This window comes from Polyodon spathula, chromosome 17 (assembly GCF_017654505.1).
Source record: "Polyodon spathula isolate WHYD16114869_AA chromosome 17, ASM1765450v1, whole genome shotgun sequence".
Classification (NCBI taxonomy): Eukaryota; Metazoa; Chordata; class Actinopteri; order Acipenseriformes; family Polyodontidae; genus Polyodon; species Polyodon spathula.
The window spans coordinates 28,454,982-28,472,744 of record NC_054550.1 but is presented as its reverse complement, the minus strand read 5'-3'; the positions used below and the strand labels follow the sequence as shown (position 1 = coordinate 28,472,744).

Sequence of the window (17,763 nt, the reverse complement as noted above, 5' to 3'; positions counted from 1 at the left end):
GTGGTAATCTCTCCAATACAGTACAAGGTGTGCTTGTAGGCTAATCCCCATTTGAAGCTCCACAACAAAAAAATGCAATTGCTTTATATTTGTCACAGCCCTGGGTGGGACCCACAAACAGTTTAAACATATAATCTGTTGTATGTTATTAAACCTGCATTTATGGTGTTCATGTGTAGTGCTTTTTTTAGTGTTCGGTTATTGAACAACTACATTCCCCCCCCACCCCATGAAAGTGGTTTGGAAATGGTATCTAATCAGATTTCTCTCTCCTCAGATTTTTCTTGAAAATATCAGAGTTATTTGAAAAAACCCGGGTATGTATTCGCTTAATTAATTCACATTTTTTGTACTAAAACAATTACACGCTTTGGGTTATTACTTATTTAAAACTTTAAAAATGATCGGCTATGTAAAGTATACATACAGTATTGTCATTTCTGCTAAAACGCTGGGTCTAGATTCCTTCAGGGTGTCTTTCCATTGGTATACTGTTATTACACAACTGTCTGTAAACAGCTGCGTAGACTTTGCCGATGTATGGTTGATAATGCTAGTTTCTAAAGGAAAATTAAATCTTTTCAGTGTTTTATATTAATCTGCATGAAGATTGTACCATTCCCAAGCTAAATGCTGAGGTAAAATGTATTTTTATGTGCTTCTTGAAAAATAATTCCTTTTTCTATTTGTATGTAGAAAATAGAAGCAAGGGTGGCTGCAGACAAGGATCTAAAACTGGCTGATTTGCTAAAATATTACCTGAGGGAGTCGCAGGCTGCAAAGGTAAAGATTTTGTGTAGTTGGCTACAGTGTTTTTTATTCACCCGTGTTGACCATGCCTGCACCTCGGCTCTTAATCTTACTCTGTTTTTTGTTTGTTTTTTTGGGTTTTTTTTTGCAGGATCTCCTCTACCGACGAGGGAGGTCATTGGTCGATTATGAGAATGCAAACAAAGCTTTGGATAAAGCAAGAGCCAAAAACAAAGATGTTCTTCAAGCAGAAACTAGCCAGCAAATTTGCTGTCAAAAATTTGAAAAAATATCTGAATATGCAAAACAAGGTAGGTGGCTCGCTCTCGTCCATAAAATAAAACACAACAGATTTTTCTAAAACCAAGATATTAATTCTGCTTCACGATAAGGTAGAGTTGATTTTACTAATCATGTTTCTTGTGTGTCACATGTATGCAGCAGTAGAACAAACTATTCATACATTTTTCGATGTGAAGCTGATGGTAGTATTTGTTAATGAATGAATGAATGAATAATGGTCCCTGAATGAATGAGTGAATAACGGTCCCATCCTGTCCCCCAGAGCTTATAGACTTTAAGACCAGACGAGTTGCTGCTTTCAGGAAAAACCTTGTAGAACTGGCAGAATTGGAACTCAAGCATGCCAAGGTAAATCTCTTACTGTCCAGGCAAACACTTTAGCATTTTAATACCTTTTTGTGTGAAAATACAATGGTAAGGTTTTGTCTCAGTCCAGCATGCAATGGTTTTTGGATAGTGAAAATCACACAAATCTTTTTCATGTCACTGCAGAGTAGTTTCTCCCTCTATCTTCCTCTGTCGCTCTCTCATATATATAGATAGATAGATAGATAGAACCAGGTCTCAAAGCTGAAATGATGAAAAGGAGCAATGTGCTTACTTCAAAGACTATACTGTTTTTAGTAAGTGAGATTTTGGGGTTACTCAAAATAAATGTGCTTTGAATTTACTTCTATTTTCTCATTTTTAGGCTAATTTACAGCTGTTGCAGAGCTCTCTTGGGGTCTTGAAAGGTGACGCATAAGCTTGCGACTTGGTTGTCAGTTGAAAAGGGCTGCATCTGTATAGGCTTATCTTTGTTACCAATAAAATATAACTTGTTTCATGGATTTGTTAAAGGTACAGAATATACGTACATCAGAAACAAAGATCCCTTTTTATCTGAATAAAAAAAGGAAGAGATTATGACACAGCACAAATACGGTATATCTTTAATCACTTCTAGGCTTTTAATGGTTAACAATCAAATATGTTTTCTGGACATCACGCTATCAATGTTGCACTTCATTTAGACCAAATTTTACATCATGTTATGTACAGAGGCCATGGTTCACATTTCAGTAACCTTTACAATGCTACTTTGTTACATTTGTTAAAGATTAAATGAATTATAAAATGATATATCCATTGTGTGGTCACTAAAAGCCTTGTATCTGTTGTATTAGTTTTTACTATACTGCTATGATTATCTTAATCTGAGTGTTTAGTCTTGGTCTTATTTTTTCTTTTTGTATTAATAAAAAAGAAAATGCATCTTTATTTGGTATTGAATTATGTAATATCTTAACTATAATTTCAAAACAAGCGGATGGTTTGATATGTCTGCCTTAATTTGTAGACTAATCTTAATTGTAAAAATAAAGTTGAATTAGTGATTTTTCAAACTGTTGCCTCTCTTTTTTTTTTTTGTCAAACAATTAACAGCAACTGATTCTTTCTCAGACATTTGTGGAGGAATGCTTTTAGTTTGCTTCACAGATTAAATAATTTGATTTATATACTGCTAATATACATATTCATATAAAGAACTGTAGACTTTCAACAAATGGATAAATATGTATTTAATGTGTTTAACTATATATTTCACTGTGAAATATCGCCAGATTCCAAAGTAGTTGAAAACTACTAGTCAGGTCAAAACTTGTAAGGCTTTACCACCCATTAATGTTTTGACTGTATTCAAACATTGTATGTTATTTAAATGAAATGGAGACTGCGAAGACTGAGATTACTTTGAATGTACTTTATAAAATGTGTTAAATATTTTATATTGATTTATTTAGTGTAAAGAGAGTCCTCTTTTAAAACCACAGTGTCCCATAGTCATGTTCCATTGTACACAGAAATCTAATTATGGTGCCTGTGCACTTCATCTAAGAACAGGCTCTGTTTCTTTGCCATCTTCTCTAAAGGTGGAATCAGCTGCAGGCACACAGTTTCTCTGCTCCCTGAAACCTTGTACCCACTCAATTTGTCAATTTTAGGAAACCTTTAACTTTTTTTTCCTGTCAGTACTGTCAAACCATATCAGAAAGGTTAACCTTGGTGCAAGTCATACGGTAAACAAAAAGTTAAGGCTTATCTGCTTCCCCCACAAAGAAACGTTTGCGTTTCTATAAAGCTATACACTCTAATTTCCTACTCAATGTTCACTTTTTCAGATGCAGTTGAAGTATAAGACTGTTAAATAGTGGCAACAATGGAGTAGCTATGTTTGTCTAAAATTACTTAGACATTGGGGGGGGGGGGGTACTTTTTCATATTTAGTTTTAAAAGGATCCATCCATAGTCCTCAGTATCCTGCGTTTGAACTCGTATCCAGAAACTACATGAAATACCATCTTGTACAATATTGCAATGCTTCAATAGAGCATAAGTAAATTACATAATACAGCAATAATTCCAATCTTCAAATCTGATACCGTTCTAGAAATCAATGGACAATGTTTCAGACCAAAACCATTATTGACCAACTCAATTTCTTTTATACTGTTAATTCACATTTGAAATACATTAAATCAATTGCAATAAAATTGCAAATCTAGTCCTTTGTTCTGTGTTATCATTTACACTGAACAAAATTTAGGACAGACCAAGAGTTAAACCAGTAATTTATTGCTGTTTGGAAGATGTCAGTGAGTGGGGTTAGGGGACAGTAGATTAACAGTACTGAATTGTTATGCTGCATATTTCAACTACTCTAGCAACACTATTATTAAGGTCATACTTATTGTACATGTTTCATTCTATTACTCAAATTTCATTAGTACTGCTTCCCGTACTATTTCGAGGATCGTTTACAGTTTGTATGCTACTTCTAGTTAGCTGTAAATGACCATATGTGTTGGAACTGCTGGGGGAGGCTTTTATACAAAAACAATTCTTTCAGGGTGTAAATCAAAGGCTGGAAGCCCAGGGACTGTGGAGGATTACAGCTGGAGAACTGCTTTTCAACCAAAATAGTATGTTTAGCAAGTAGAAGTTTGTGCACACAGAGGAAGAAAAAATGAATGTGTATGTATTGAGAGAATTCTTTACTTTCATTGCCCAATTTATGATGTAGATTGAAATGTAGAAGCAGGTGGTGTATCATATATATATTATATATATATATATATAATATATATATATATATATATATATATATATATATGTGTGTGTGTAAGGAGTATTTTTTCTTCATTAGTATGGTTATAATCTAGAAAGTGTATGTAGTACAAAAGCCAGCAATTGCTCTGTGAAAGGGTCTTATCTTCAGGTCTTATCTGAAAGTTTAAGTGCGTATGGGCACTTTTAGAAATAAAATGTTTAAACAAATACAAAACTGCTATCACGGTGCCTAAACAGAGAGCAAAACCTGCTGCTCTCAGTCTACCCTAAACTAACTCTCCCAACAAAGCATTCTTTCATTCCTTTACATACATGTGGCCATTCCCCAATTAGCACTCAAATGCCATTAGGAAATGGCCATATGTGATTGGTGGCAGGGACAGATTTAACCCCCTCCCTGCCAAACGCACATTTACACAACAAACACATCACACTATTTATATGTGCAGGGTGTCCAAACTGCCACATGCCCCAATCTAGAAATTAGGAATAAGGATAAAGCAAAGTACAGCCACAAAGGTATCTCGTAAAATATGTGTCCCATTGTAGTTATGGGAGCAGCACCTATAGTACTCTCAACCTCTGATTTGCATTGCATCTTCAACTAACCAGATGTTGTTTAGAATCTGTGAAGATGTCTAAGTCAATGAACAAGATGATGACCTTGTGTGTCTTTAAAAACAGTCACACTAGATGTCCTTAAAGATGTTTTTAATATGGATTGGATGGTACTATTTCATGCTGGGTTGTGTATCATGGGTTTCTGTACCCAGGTCTAAATGATCATTTGTCAAAAAGCCTGCCAAATTAGTTTTACAGGTCATATCCAAATAGGTGGTTGAATCAACAGCCATTGTGATGGGGCCTGTGATGTGACCATGGACTGCATCTGTGCATTGTATTGGCAATATAGTAGTGTTGGCTTAATCATATACATTATTCCTACCATATGTATATATTACACAAATTAAAAATTGCAGCTAAAATAAAACAAGCAATACTGTAGGATGCTATATATTCAGAACATGTTAATGTATTGCAGTAGAATGTAGCAGTTCTGCTTAATGGGTTGGTGGGAAGTACTGCTATAGTACTGATATATATATATATATATATATATATATATATATATATATATATATATATATATATATATATATATATATATATACACACACACACATTTTAAACAGTACTGAAGCTTTTGTAAATTTAAAAATGACAAACTATTTTAAAGTCAGGGATACAAAAAGAAGTAGCAGCGGGAAGTGTAGTCATGCCAATGATCACCTGAACTCTTAGACAAGAAGAAATGTCAGGAATTTAAAACAGATCAGCTACAACAAACCACTGTTTCTTGTCGACTGCTGTACTTAAGTTTTACAAAAGCACAAAACAAAATTACACTTGTTAAAATCAACGAAACTTTCGATAATTTAAGAAATTAGCAAACATACTCATGTTTTTACTTTAGGTAAACCAAACGGTGCTGTTGAAACCGAATAGGCGGAACGATTGTTTCAGAGTTGCTTGACGTTGGTAGGAACACAATATTTATTGGACTGTGTATGTTGTCGTTCTTCACAGTGTTTGTTTTTATCGAGTCAGTATAATATTCGTGTAATTATTATAGCTCTACGTCGCGCTTATTGTCCGTGACTAGAAATGAACCGAGTAGAAGAATACGACTCATATCCCATTGAGGAGCCAAGTGATGAAGAGAGAGCAGCAAGCAGGTACGGAGAACGCAATGTGACGTTCTTCAACTGACTGGAGTAAAGAAAAGCCACGATGTTGCACCTCTGCTTTTATGGGTTAATACTTTTAAAAGATTACTCTTTACTGGAACCGATGTTTAGTAATTTAACAGACGTTGGGTGTATATTCTGACAACGCTTGAATCTGCTGTATGATATTAAAAGTGCCACAATAAGCTACAGGAACAGCCATGTTTTTAAGGGTCGGTTATTTTATTTAGCAGAATACACAAACAAACATAATATCTGTTTATATAATTTAAATCCTTGATTTGTGTACCATCCCTCGTAGCATGAATAAAAGTAACTAAAATTTCATTAGTGTGTAATGCAAGTTGCTTAGATGGTTCATCTGGTTGCTGTATAGTAAAATGCCTTGGAGAATCCAGACTTGATGGTATTGGTAGAATGAAAAAGAAGCAGGGCAGGGTCAGTATGTTAATTCAGGGGGAAAATAATATTTACTACATACTGTAAACATTTTAGTTTCACCAAAGGCAAAGCTTTCTAGACTTTTTATAACGTACAAAATCTCTTGTGTTTAAGATTTTACAAAATGAGTCAACGTAAAAAACAAAAAACAAACAATCAAAAAATAATATCCGGTATGTATTCTAGAATTGTTGGTTTTACTCATAATGGCCTCATTTCTCATTCTGTAGCTCAGAAGATGAGCTGGACGTGCTTCTTCATGGCACGTCGGACCAGAAACGCAAGTTACTGCGGGAGTATTTGACAGGGGAAAGTGAATCATCCAGTGAAGATGAGTTTGAAAAGGAGATGGAAACAGAACTAAATACCACCATGAAATCCATTGAGGGCAATTGGACAGCCCCCGTAACAGGTAATCAGCCCTTCCCATATACCTTTTTTTTTTTTTTTTCACACCTACATCCTCTCAGATACAACATAGGAAATGTTTGGGAACAAGAGTGTTCTGTCAGCACACCATTCGCCCCTGCTAGGGGGATCTACTTTAATAGGTATTTTTCTAATTGTTCCAATTGTTTAAGATCCTAGGCCTCTTGTTAAGCTATTACATGCATTTATAACTGTTAAAGGAACAAAAAAATGCTTTCTACCTACTGTTCTAAACTTAATTTTGCTCAGCTTCCCTTTATGCCCCACTGTGCTAAATTTTAAGTAATGTATTTTGTTAACTTTATCATCTAGGATTTTATAGACTTCAATCAAGTCTTCTTTCCTTTTCTTTTTTTCCAGGCTGAAGAGATGTAATTGTTTTAACCTGTCTAAGTCCAGTGATCATCGTAGTTGCCATTTTCTGTACCTTTGAGTGCAGTAATGTATTTATTTATTTTTTTGTAGTGAGGTGACCAAAACTGGACACAGTATTTTCTAGGTGGGGTCTAACTAGGGTATTGTGTAATCTTAATATAACCTAGACCTCTGTTCCACACATTTTGCAGTACAGCCTAACATTCTATTTGTTTTTTTTAATCGTCTCAAGGCAGTGGCGAGATTTTTAATGATGGGTACATTGTAACCGTGAGATCCAAGTCTCCATTCTCTATTTCCATTCCATTTTATTTTATGCTTGTAGCCTAGATTTGTATGATGTTTTATGCAATATAACTCCAGATTCTGTTGTATACACATATACATTGTTTGTTAAACTCGATAGTAATATTGACCAGCATTTATTGACTTTTTATAAACCAGGGGCACCCTCCAGTAGTGGCCAGATCCATGGTGGAACCAGTCATATTCAAGGAGGATCCCAAACGGACTACTATGATGATGTGTACTTTGACACTGATTCTGAAGACGAGGGAACACTCAGTACGTATGGATGTAACTTGACTGTTTTTTAACGTAATGAACTCTTCCACTTCTGGTATTGCTGTATACCACAGAGATTGTTTTTTTTTTTTTTTTTCGCATTACCAGCATACCCACTCCATGAGAATAAGACTGCCTTCTAGTTTTTACTGTGTTTTAATATTTCAGAAAACCCAGAAACCAGGAAGAAAAAGAAGCAGCGCAAAATACTGACAAATGATGAATTGCTTTATGATCCTGAGGAGGATGACCGAGACCAAGCCTGGGTGGATTCCCAAAGGAGGGGGTACATGAGTTACAATGTGTTGCCAATTATCAAAATTAATCTTCCAAAAAACATCAGCGCTATAGATAAATTAATATACTTTTTTTTTTGGGGGGGGGGGGGGGATGTATGCAGAAGCCTTTTTTAGTACAATTCTATATTGTGAACACCAGTTGAACTTGCTGAAAAGAAGAGATTTACAATTTAACTGATTTGTGTTTTTTTTTTCTTTCTCCCCAATCTTCAAACAGGTTTAGGGGACAAAGAAAGGAGAGAGAACTGCCTGGTCAGAGAGAGAAGTCCAAGCCACTACCGCACAGTGATGCCGTTCTAAATTGCCCGGCTTGTATGACAACATTGTGCCTTGACTGTCAAAGGTTAGTAAAACATCAGAAATGCCCTAAATCTGTATAATATACTGTTCTCCTTAATTATGGGGTTTTCCAAAAATGTAACTTTTTTTTCCCCAGACATGAGAAGTACAGAACGCAGTACAGAGCGATGTTTGTGATGAACTGCACAGTAAATAGAGAAGAAGTTTTAAGATATAAAGGACCGCTGGATAAAAGGAGTAAGAATCGCAGCAAAAAGATGAAGCCAAATAATGAAGAGGCTGCAGAAGAGACCCAGACAGACCAAGAGGAGAAGTATCATCCAGTGAAATGCTTGGAGTGCTCAACAGAAGTGGCAGTATTTGATAAAGAAGAGGTTTATCATTTCTTTAACATCCTTGCAAGCCACTGTTAAAAAAAAAAAAAAAAAAAAAAGACGTTTCTTTTATTAATGTTTTAGTGATCTTCACACAAAAAAAAACCTTGCTTTATTAACTTTTAAGATGATTGAGGGACATGTGTTGTGTGTATTTTAATTTGGAAATTGTAATCGGCTATTGTTCACTTTCAAGAAATTGGATAAGCCACACCTTTTTACATTGGTCTGATTCTTAAAATGTTGTGTCCATAACTTCAAATGCTCCCTTGTAAATTACATTATGTGCTGGGTTTTCTATGAAAGGAGAATTGTAATATAAGCAAATGAGGGCAATCTGACTGAATTGCAAAATAAATCAGCATTTTTTTTTTTTATCTGAATCTCTCTCTCTCTCTCTCTCTCTCTCTCTCTCTCTCTCTCTCTCTCTCTCTCTTAATGATGCTTAATTATAAAAAAAAGTCAGTTTGTATTTCATTATGGTATTCTTTAAAGTATATGTCCAACATACTCTCTTTTTTTAAAACAAAGATTCTACATGTAATTTAAAATCACAAGAACTCTGTAATTACTGAACACAGCAGTGCTTGATTAAAACTATATATTCAGTTCATAAACCGCCAGTTACCTATTACAATACTATTTAATGAAAACGTAGATGTCAAAAAGAATATTGGTGCCCATATTAAACAAATCCCTTTGTAAATGAAGCAAAATCGGTGCGTCCTATCCACGTAGACCTGCGTAGGTCGGCGACAAAGGCAGTTCTTGACAACTGTTTGTGTGGTGGACTTCCTTAGAGAAGCAGCCCTGTCAGGACAGCTGAGGAAGTCCGCACCTCCGCTCACTTTTTTTTTTAAAAAATAAATAAATAAATCATATTGACTGAAATAATACGTGTTCTTTGCATCTAATACAAATAATAAATGCATTTTCTAACCTGTTATTTATCCTACTGTGTTAATGGAATACTATTATTGAAATTCCTTGTTACAATAATTATTCTGTGTTCGAAAATGGCAATTTATACAGGAATGTTAATATTTAAGATACATGTTTTAATTGGATTTACTGATAATTTAAAAAGTGTATACCCATGAATCTTAGCAACAGTTTAATTGTGGAATAAAGAACAACCCTGCGTTAACACGTGTACTATCATGATAGTTTAAAAAAAAATAAAAATATATATATATATATATATATATATATATATATATATATATATTGAAAGGTGGTGTAAATATTTTATCTATATTTAAACATGTTTAAACAAATCAATCTATATTTTCTGAATACAAACGTTTAGACACTTGTCATGTGATCAGGGTGTTCTTCCCTAATGGTGACGTGATTGGATGCTGCACACGCAGTGCAGACTGGGGGCAGAGCTCTGGATAGGCTCCGAGTCTTATGCAGCGATACCCCTGTCCAAACAGGAAGAGGTGGGGTGTGTGCGAAAGGGAAGACGTCATTTATAAATCGGAGGGGGAGAATCCGACGTTTCAGGAAATAGAATCATTTATTCTGGACTGGTAGCACAGGTCGAATGATCATGGCGCTGGGATCGGCTTGGAAACACATGTCGTGGCTTTATTACCAGTATCTGTTAATCACAGCTCTGTACATGTTGGAACCCTGGGAGAGGACAGTCTTCAGTATCCTAACACAGAGTGGGGTTTTGGTGATGGGAGTTACTACCTGCAATGCTAGTAGTCAGGCAGAAATGTTGTGAAGTAGTTGTGTAGCATTAAACCCAGTTATAGTAAAAGTGGCGATGAATTATAATGGGTGTTGAATATTGTACCTGCTATTTTAAATGGTTGTATACCTTAACTTTTCAATGAAAAGAACCATGAACTTACTTGTCTTTAAACTTGAACTATGCTCCGAAGATTGCTGCCTGTGGGATAAGAGTTCTTTGTAGTCTGATATTAAGTAGACTGTAAGGTAGAAACAGTGTTTTGGCATGGTATCACCCGCAGTCTTGTCAAGTGGACGCTGGGGTGTGAAGCAGTTTAGTTAAGTGCTGTGGTTAATGGTTCACTAATACTGTCGTACTGATGAGGTGACGCGTTTTACCAAAATACTCGTTTTTTTTTTATTTTCCTAACCAATCCTCAGTTGACATAATTCAGTCAGATGACACCTGAGCCTTGCAGTTTGTTTTGTAATGTTAATTCTTGAATGACTCCAGTGCATTTGTGTACAGGTTGATCAGTCATTGACACACTATTTACCGATAATTTAGACATGAAAGGCCCGTGAAATATACGTACTTTAGGCAACGTCTGTAAGTTTATGGACGTTCATGTAGCGTGCAAGGGGAAGGCAGCAGCAGGACTGGTAGGTGACGTAATTACATACAAAGACGTAAGCCCTATATACGCTCCTTGCAAAGAAGCCGGCTCTTTTGTACAGTGGTATCGGCGCCCGCCCTCTACCTGTGTGTGAATTGCCTCGCCCTGTGTGATGCGCCTGCTTGCGTTAACTGAGTTTCGCTTCAACATGTCAGTAGAACCTTCGACAGATAATGCTATTCTTGCAGCAAATGCATGATTCTGATATTTTCATAAACGTGTTACTATAATTGCACGCATCATTAATTCCTCCCCAAGCAGCTCTCCTAGTACTGGTGTTTTTAAGCAAGTACTCTACAAACATACTAGTGTGCATTAAGTTTTCTGGGTAAATACGTACATTACTGGTAAGATAGTGGTCAGAAGTTTCATTATGAATGAAGTAAATTTATTTAGATAAGTAAAATTGCATAGCTAAATCATAAGTGCCACAGAAGTAAATTTGCTTGTTTAAACTTTCCTTAACAGTGTAGTGGTTAGTGGTTATTTGTTTATATTGGAGTCCATTGTGTGTGTGCATGAGTCTCAAATGTAGGTTAGGCTCTGTTTAGTTGTGACTGGTTCAGTAATGCTGTATTTCCCAAGCTGTGAAAATATTGTTAAGGTAGGAGATCATGCATCCAGTAATGATTTAATGAAGAATTTACTAATACTGGTTTGTGGAACCTTAAATGTTGATTCAGCTATACTGTTGCTTGTTTGTACATGTAGGCTTGGGTATATTAACTTTCTTTCATGTTAGTGCGTTTTCTTTTGAGGCGTGTTGTGAATGTGGAATTCTAATCAGATTTCCTTTTGAATAATTATGTGCATTTTGTTTCGAGAAATGTGTGGACCTGACTTTGTAATTTTATTAAGGTCAATATAATCCACTGTCATATTTCTATAGGCTTATTAAAAATAAACGAATGTCTTTATTGAAGGGTGGGACAACAGTTCAAGGACAATCTGGTCATTCAGATTTGAGACCTGTTTTGAAAAACAAGTGCTGCTGTTACAGTATAGCGTTTTGCCTCGGTAGCTTCAAGCTTGCAATATATCAAACATGAAAAACAAAACAGTTGGATTTTCTTAATAGAGTTGCTTAGATTCACTTCTTATTTCAGTTGCTGGAATGGCTGTGTATACAGGGTATGTGTTCATGCCTCAACACATCATGGCAATCCTGCACTACTTTGAAGTTGTGCAGTGATAAAGATGACTTCAGCGGGGAACATGAAGCAGAGATGGATGGATGTCCTGTGGAGAAAGCGCTTATTTTTTTTCGGACTTTCTGTGACATCCCACTTTGTGCTGACAACTGTTGACCAATAAGAAGAAACTATATTTATTGAAAACGTATCCCATTTAATTCATACAAGTTGTAATTGTATAGTAAATGTATATGGAATCCTTTTCACTGGTAGCTGCTGAATACCAGTATTTATTTTTTAAAACTCTGATGTAGTGGCAGCATTGCGTTGTGTTGTGCATTTTTCTTTTCATAACAGATTCCTGTATTCACCTTGTCTATACTATTGAGAACGAGAAACTAACAGACCTAAGTTTTGGTTTTTAGATTTCTTTATTTTTCACTCTGTGGTCCTTTTTGATCAGAACTGAAGTGAAGTTTCGTGTTGACACTTAGTCAGTGTGCTTAGTAAACTGTTTTTTTTTTTTTTTTTTTTTTTTAAGTATGATAAATCTGGGACAGTAGTAAACTTGTTTGCTTAGTACACCAATGAAAAATAAATATTGTAAAGGTGTTTATAAAATTTGTCTGGCTTTTATTTGTGTTTTTTAAGAATTCCAGCACTTAAGATTTGCGAGGATCTTTTATTCAGTGTACCATAATATAATGCCAAAGAGACTGGCACCTATTACCCTTGACAGAACTTTACCTGTGTTACCCTTACCCACAAGTTAACTGAGATAATCTGTACTAGAGAACACTAAGTGATCTCCAACAGCTGTTTCTGTTATAAAACAAAATATGCCAATGTAGAACCACACTGCATAAGGGGCAGAAAGCAAAGTAGAGCAGTGTGTGTAATGTTTTCTTGGAAATGGTATACAATAGTACTATAGCAACATTTCAATTGATGTCCCTTAATAGTCTTAAAAAATACATCCACATCCTATACATTTAGACTTAGTCACTGTGGTTGAAGGCGATCAGACATACAAATGATTCCTTCTAACTGGGTCTAGCCTTTATTGCTGAAAAGTAGAATTCTGATAGCAAAAAATCCCCCCCCCCCCCCCCCCCAGAGTGGATAATGAAGTGATTTTGGAACATCCTCAGAAGTTATCAAAACAGAGCTGATACATACATTGATATTGGAAATAATATGATCATATAGCCACCAGGTGGCAACATCCAATACAACTGGCTTAATCAAGAGTCTACTCACTCAGTACAGTATTAAAAATAAGACTTTCCATTATACATGTAGCATTTCAGGTTACAATTAAAATCATCTAATTCCTTGAATGGTGTGGTTTTATTTCTGGTATTTAATGTGATTTAAAAAAAAAAAAAAAGAATCCCATTGCAGTTGACAAGACGTTTGTTTTTAATGCACAGACTGTTGTTTTGCTGTTGCATACAGATTAAAGGAGTTTAGCCTGAGATCTGATGATGATCTGAAACACAATTTATTGCACAATGAGAAAATAAATATTATTGCATTGATGAATACATTGCAAACTTGACCAGCCTCGAGTCTTTCATTTGTGGCCTTCAAAGGAGATATGGCATGCCAACTCATGCTTTTGACTGTGGAGTGCAAGGAAATGTCAACACCCAATAGCAGCACAGATGGGATTGACGTGACTAACATAAACGCACATCAAAACACTGGCACAGTGCTGTTGATACCGAGAATAGGTGAAGCGTGCAACGTTCTTTCAGAAGCAGAGGCATATGTGCAGATGGCAGATAAAGAGAATGTCACTGCTTCACTCTGCTGACGCAGATATGAAAGCACCAAACAAAAAAAAAGAATACACAACATTGATAGCAATCAGCGTAATATTACATAATCACAGCCACATTTGATGATTTAATATTTGCTTACGTCATGCATAGATCCTGTATCATAATGAAGGTCCACAGAATAGAACGTACCTACCCCCGTACTCCCTGCTGGGCTTGGTCGCATTGTACGCTGTGATTTATTTTATAACTGTATATTTGTGTCCAGGGCTGTCCATGGGAGCATGCAGCTCACTTTGACCTCATCGTGTTTGTGTTGTTGCTTAGTGACAGCCAGCATGCTTCAGAGGTATTCTATAATTACTTAATTTATTTATTCAGGATACTAAGGGTGTACAGAAAACTCTGTTAGTGTTTCGTGGAATTACAGCAAAATGAAAGTTTAGCTTTTCATTCATTTCCTGTCTACAGGAAAGGCCAAGCAAATAATAATAATAATAATAATAATAATAATAATAATAATAATAATAATAATAGTGTAACATACATCACCCATCACAACTGTAAATTCAAAATTAGTGCTTTCACTGTGATCTCCCCATTGTCTGATACTCTCTATAACTAAAACTAAATAATATCAATACAAAGTTTCCTAACAATTGAATAAGCACTTATAACTGGGAGAAAACTGGGTGCAAATAAGCAACCCCGCACACAGGGGAGAGAATCTCTGTGCAATTGGGATTTCAAAACTAGCTGAAAAACAACATCACTATTAAGGCCCTGGTTTAAGCAAACCAGTGACTAGACAGTGAGCTGACAAAGTCAAATCAAATGTCAGATCTAGCTTATAAGTGGTTGCTTATTTACCTGTCAGAATGACTTTCATCACTCCAAATCCCCGTGGCACGAAGGGCTTGTTGTGGTGGTGACATATACATTTGGTTCCTCTGTTCCAGCTCAACAAACCAAGGTCATGATTTGAAATCTCTGACAAAGACACGTAGCTAGAAGCAGGACGTTGTTTGTCAGGACTGTGTTCTAACTTTGGAAGGCAGTGGATGGTGATCACTTTTGATTAATTGATTATATGGCTACCAACAGCTGGGGTGGTCCAAAGTTTCATGAAATCCAGTACTAGGAACTGGCCCATATGACAAAACCACCTGCATGCAATGAAATGAACATTAACACCAAACAGGTTTATGACTGCACTGGATCTGTAAGACTGTTGTCACTACACAACCAGTGCGATGCACTTAAAAACTGCAGTAATCCAAATCTGATAACTGTTATTGCTAAAACACTTTTCCTCCCCTGTACTTCTGATGTGCGCAGCATATTAAGCCACCAAACATTTAATTCAATTCTTTAAATAACACAAAGCAACATGGAATTCCATTATAAGTTATTTACAGCAATGGATTTATCCTGAAGGGGATGTTAATAAGAAATAAGACATGACTATAAAAATAATAAAAACTAAATATATAAAAAAAATTGTAAGCTTAAATTAACCATTTCAATCACTTTTAATTCACTAAAACTGACCCTTTCTTTTAAAGTCCAATCTTAGACAAAGCAGTAATAATGTAACTGGTGTTTTTTTCTCATGAACTTGTACTGATGGGGTAATACTCCATGTGGATGAAGTTCTCATGAAACTACTTTTCATGCCAAATTTAACATAAACATGTTGCTAGCCTTTCAGAATTAAAATAGAAACTGCTTGCATGTGTAATCTCAGAATGGGCAATGCCTCACGTACACACTGAAAGAGAAATTCACTCTGAGGGCTTATCAGAGCCACAGATTTCTGAGTAAATGACTCAGCTTTGGATTTTGTAGTTGTTTACCAGATATATAAAAGTAGGGTACTTTTATACTCAATTCACATGTCGTTTTTATAGTCATGTAATTAATATGTGTTACCACAAGATTGCTTCTTACTGTGGAAGATGAACGACTGTCCTTTCAATAATGAACACTCATTTCTATGTATTTTTTTGCTTATAACAAAATATTATACAACTGTACCTTGATTATATATATATATATATATATATATATATATATATATATATATATATATATATATATATAGCGCCATGTTTATTACACAGAAATGTCTGACAAACAATGACATCATTAGTTGTGCAGAAATCCACTGAGCACCAGCTCTGGTTGTGTTAGTGCGGTTGTAATACGCACACACAGCTAGTGTGCATTAACTAACCAAACTGAATTAATGACTGCACTCGATACTTGCTCTGAAAATGATTAACTAGTGCGGTTGTTGTTGCCCTTTGCAACCAAACTGTGTGTATGCAAACCTTATTATTAGCAAAGAACATAAGAACTTTACATTTGGCCTCCTCTTGTTTGTAAAGTTTCTTATGTTTCTTTGCTAGTTTTTTTTCAGGTCAAAAAAGTCCCTTGGGTCGATATTGTCAATACCTCTTAAAATTTGGAATGCTTGAATCAGATCGCTGTGTAGTCTTCTTTGTTCAAGACAGAATAGAGTCAATTCTTTTAGCCTGTCTGCATATGACATGCCTTTTGAACCCAGATTAATTCTGGTCATTCTTCTTTGTACTCTTTCTAGAGCAGCAATATCCTTTTTGTAGCAAGTTGACCAGAACTGAACACAGTATTCTACACGAGGGCTTACTAAGGCATTGTAAAGTTTTAACATGACTTCCCTTTATTTAAATTCAACACTTTTCACTATATATCCAAGCATCTTGTTGGCCTTTTATAGCTTCCCCACATTGTCTCGATGAAGACATTTGAGTCAACATAAACTCCTAGGTCTTTTTCATAGAGTCGTCCTTCAATTTCATATGGCATTTATAATGCACATTTTTATGGTGAACTCACAACCGCATTTAGCGTGTGTGTACGTAAGGTTGGTAAGTGAGGTTCAGTTATCTGCAGAAGAGAGCCCTGGCATCTGCAACTGCACCACTAATGCAAAACAAATATGAATTAAGATTTTTTTTTAAAACATAAGACAGTAAAAAAAGACGTCAATTGGGGATAAGCAGATGTTATTGGTAGGAAGGAAGTAGGGGGAGGAGCCCTCATTCATGCCCCCCTGAATAACACAAAATTTACAATATAGTATGGCTGTGAGAATTTTGCTATTTATAATGTAATATGGATTTAGACCATGTCTGTTTACAAGATTACCAGCTGGAATGAAGTATTGTTTAGAGCTTTTGAATGAGGTAGACTGCATTATATTGCCATCAAGAACCTTCATTTCAGATAATATATAGAACATCCTTACAGATGTATGTACAGACAGACACCTCCATATATCCCCAGAATCTGATATTTTTTAGTAATTAATGCTGCTAAATAATGTAATATACCTAGTTTCATGACAATTGGCAAAGCTCCAGATATATACAAACATGTGAAGTGTATGTTCAACCACCTCCCCCAGAGAGCGGTGATAAATATACATTGTGTATATAGTGGTCACAGCCCCTGTCTCTATTAGCACCATAGAAACCAGGAAGTGCAGGAAAAAATCTCTTCTGTGGTGACTGATTATATCACGTGGCGTGACCTCATAGCCCAAGCACTATCCTTCAAACATGGCTGACAGATGAGGCAATCAAAACCGTGAACTTGGCTTCTGCTAGAGAATTATAAGAACTTCTAGATTTTGAACACTGTTGACTTGGATCTGTGAGCTGTTGAAACTTGCCATCTAACCTGAATTATCAAGTACAGTATGCCCATCATCAATACATTTGAAGTATTCTTTTTAACAATTTGTTT

The 17,763-nt window shown here is 35.6% G+C and overlaps 3 protein-coding genes across 4 annotated transcripts in view; all 3 read left to right on the top strand.

The window, feature by feature from the left end:
• LOC121329994 (sorting nexin-6-like) overlaps nt 1-2,388 on the top strand; it is an 11,503-nt gene extending 9,115 nt beyond the window's left edge. Inside the window, exons 10-14 of the mRNA XM_041276176.1 lie at nt 278-317; nt 697-783; nt 902-1,061; nt 1,316-1,401; nt 1,745-2,388. Coding sequence (XP_041132110.1) covers nt 278-317; nt 697-783; nt 902-1,061; nt 1,316-1,401; nt 1,745-1,798 — 427 coding nt within the window. The 3' untranslated portion in view covers nt 1,799-2,388. The remainder of the gene's footprint in view (nt 1-277; nt 318-696; nt 784-901; nt 1,062-1,315; nt 1,402-1,744) is intronic.
• Nucleotides 2,389-5,706: 3,318 nt separating this feature from the next.
• On the top strand, nt 5,707-9,108 carry LOC121329995 (E2F-associated phosphoprotein-like). 2 transcript variants are annotated; one of them, XM_041276177.1, is made up of 6 exons: nt 5,707-5,900; nt 6,584-6,765; nt 7,602-7,721; nt 7,890-8,007; nt 8,238-8,363; nt 8,457-9,106. In XM_041276177.1, exons 1-6 carry the CDS (start codon nt 5,830-5,832, stop codon nt 8,731-8,733), a joined length of 894 nt encoding a protein of 297 aa, XP_041132111.1. In that variant the 5' UTR covers nt 5,707-5,829; the 3' UTR covers nt 8,734-9,106. The 2 variants fall into 2 exon arrangements, with proteins under 2 accessions (XP_041132111.1, XP_041132112.1); XM_041276178.1 differs by having other exon boundaries at nt 5,890-5,978; nt 8,457-9,108.
• Nucleotides 9,109-10,181: 1,073 nt separating this feature from the next.
• sptssa (serine palmitoyltransferase, small subunit A) lies at nt 10,182-13,317 on the top strand. The gene is made up of 2 exons (XM_041275106.1): nt 10,182-10,352; nt 12,143-13,317. Exons 1-2 carry the CDS (start codon nt 10,244-10,246, stop codon nt 12,244-12,246), a joined length of 213 nt encoding a protein of 70 aa, XP_041131040.1. The 5' UTR covers nt 10,182-10,243; the 3' UTR covers nt 12,247-13,317.
• Nucleotides 13,318-17,763: the final 4,446 nt, after the last annotated feature.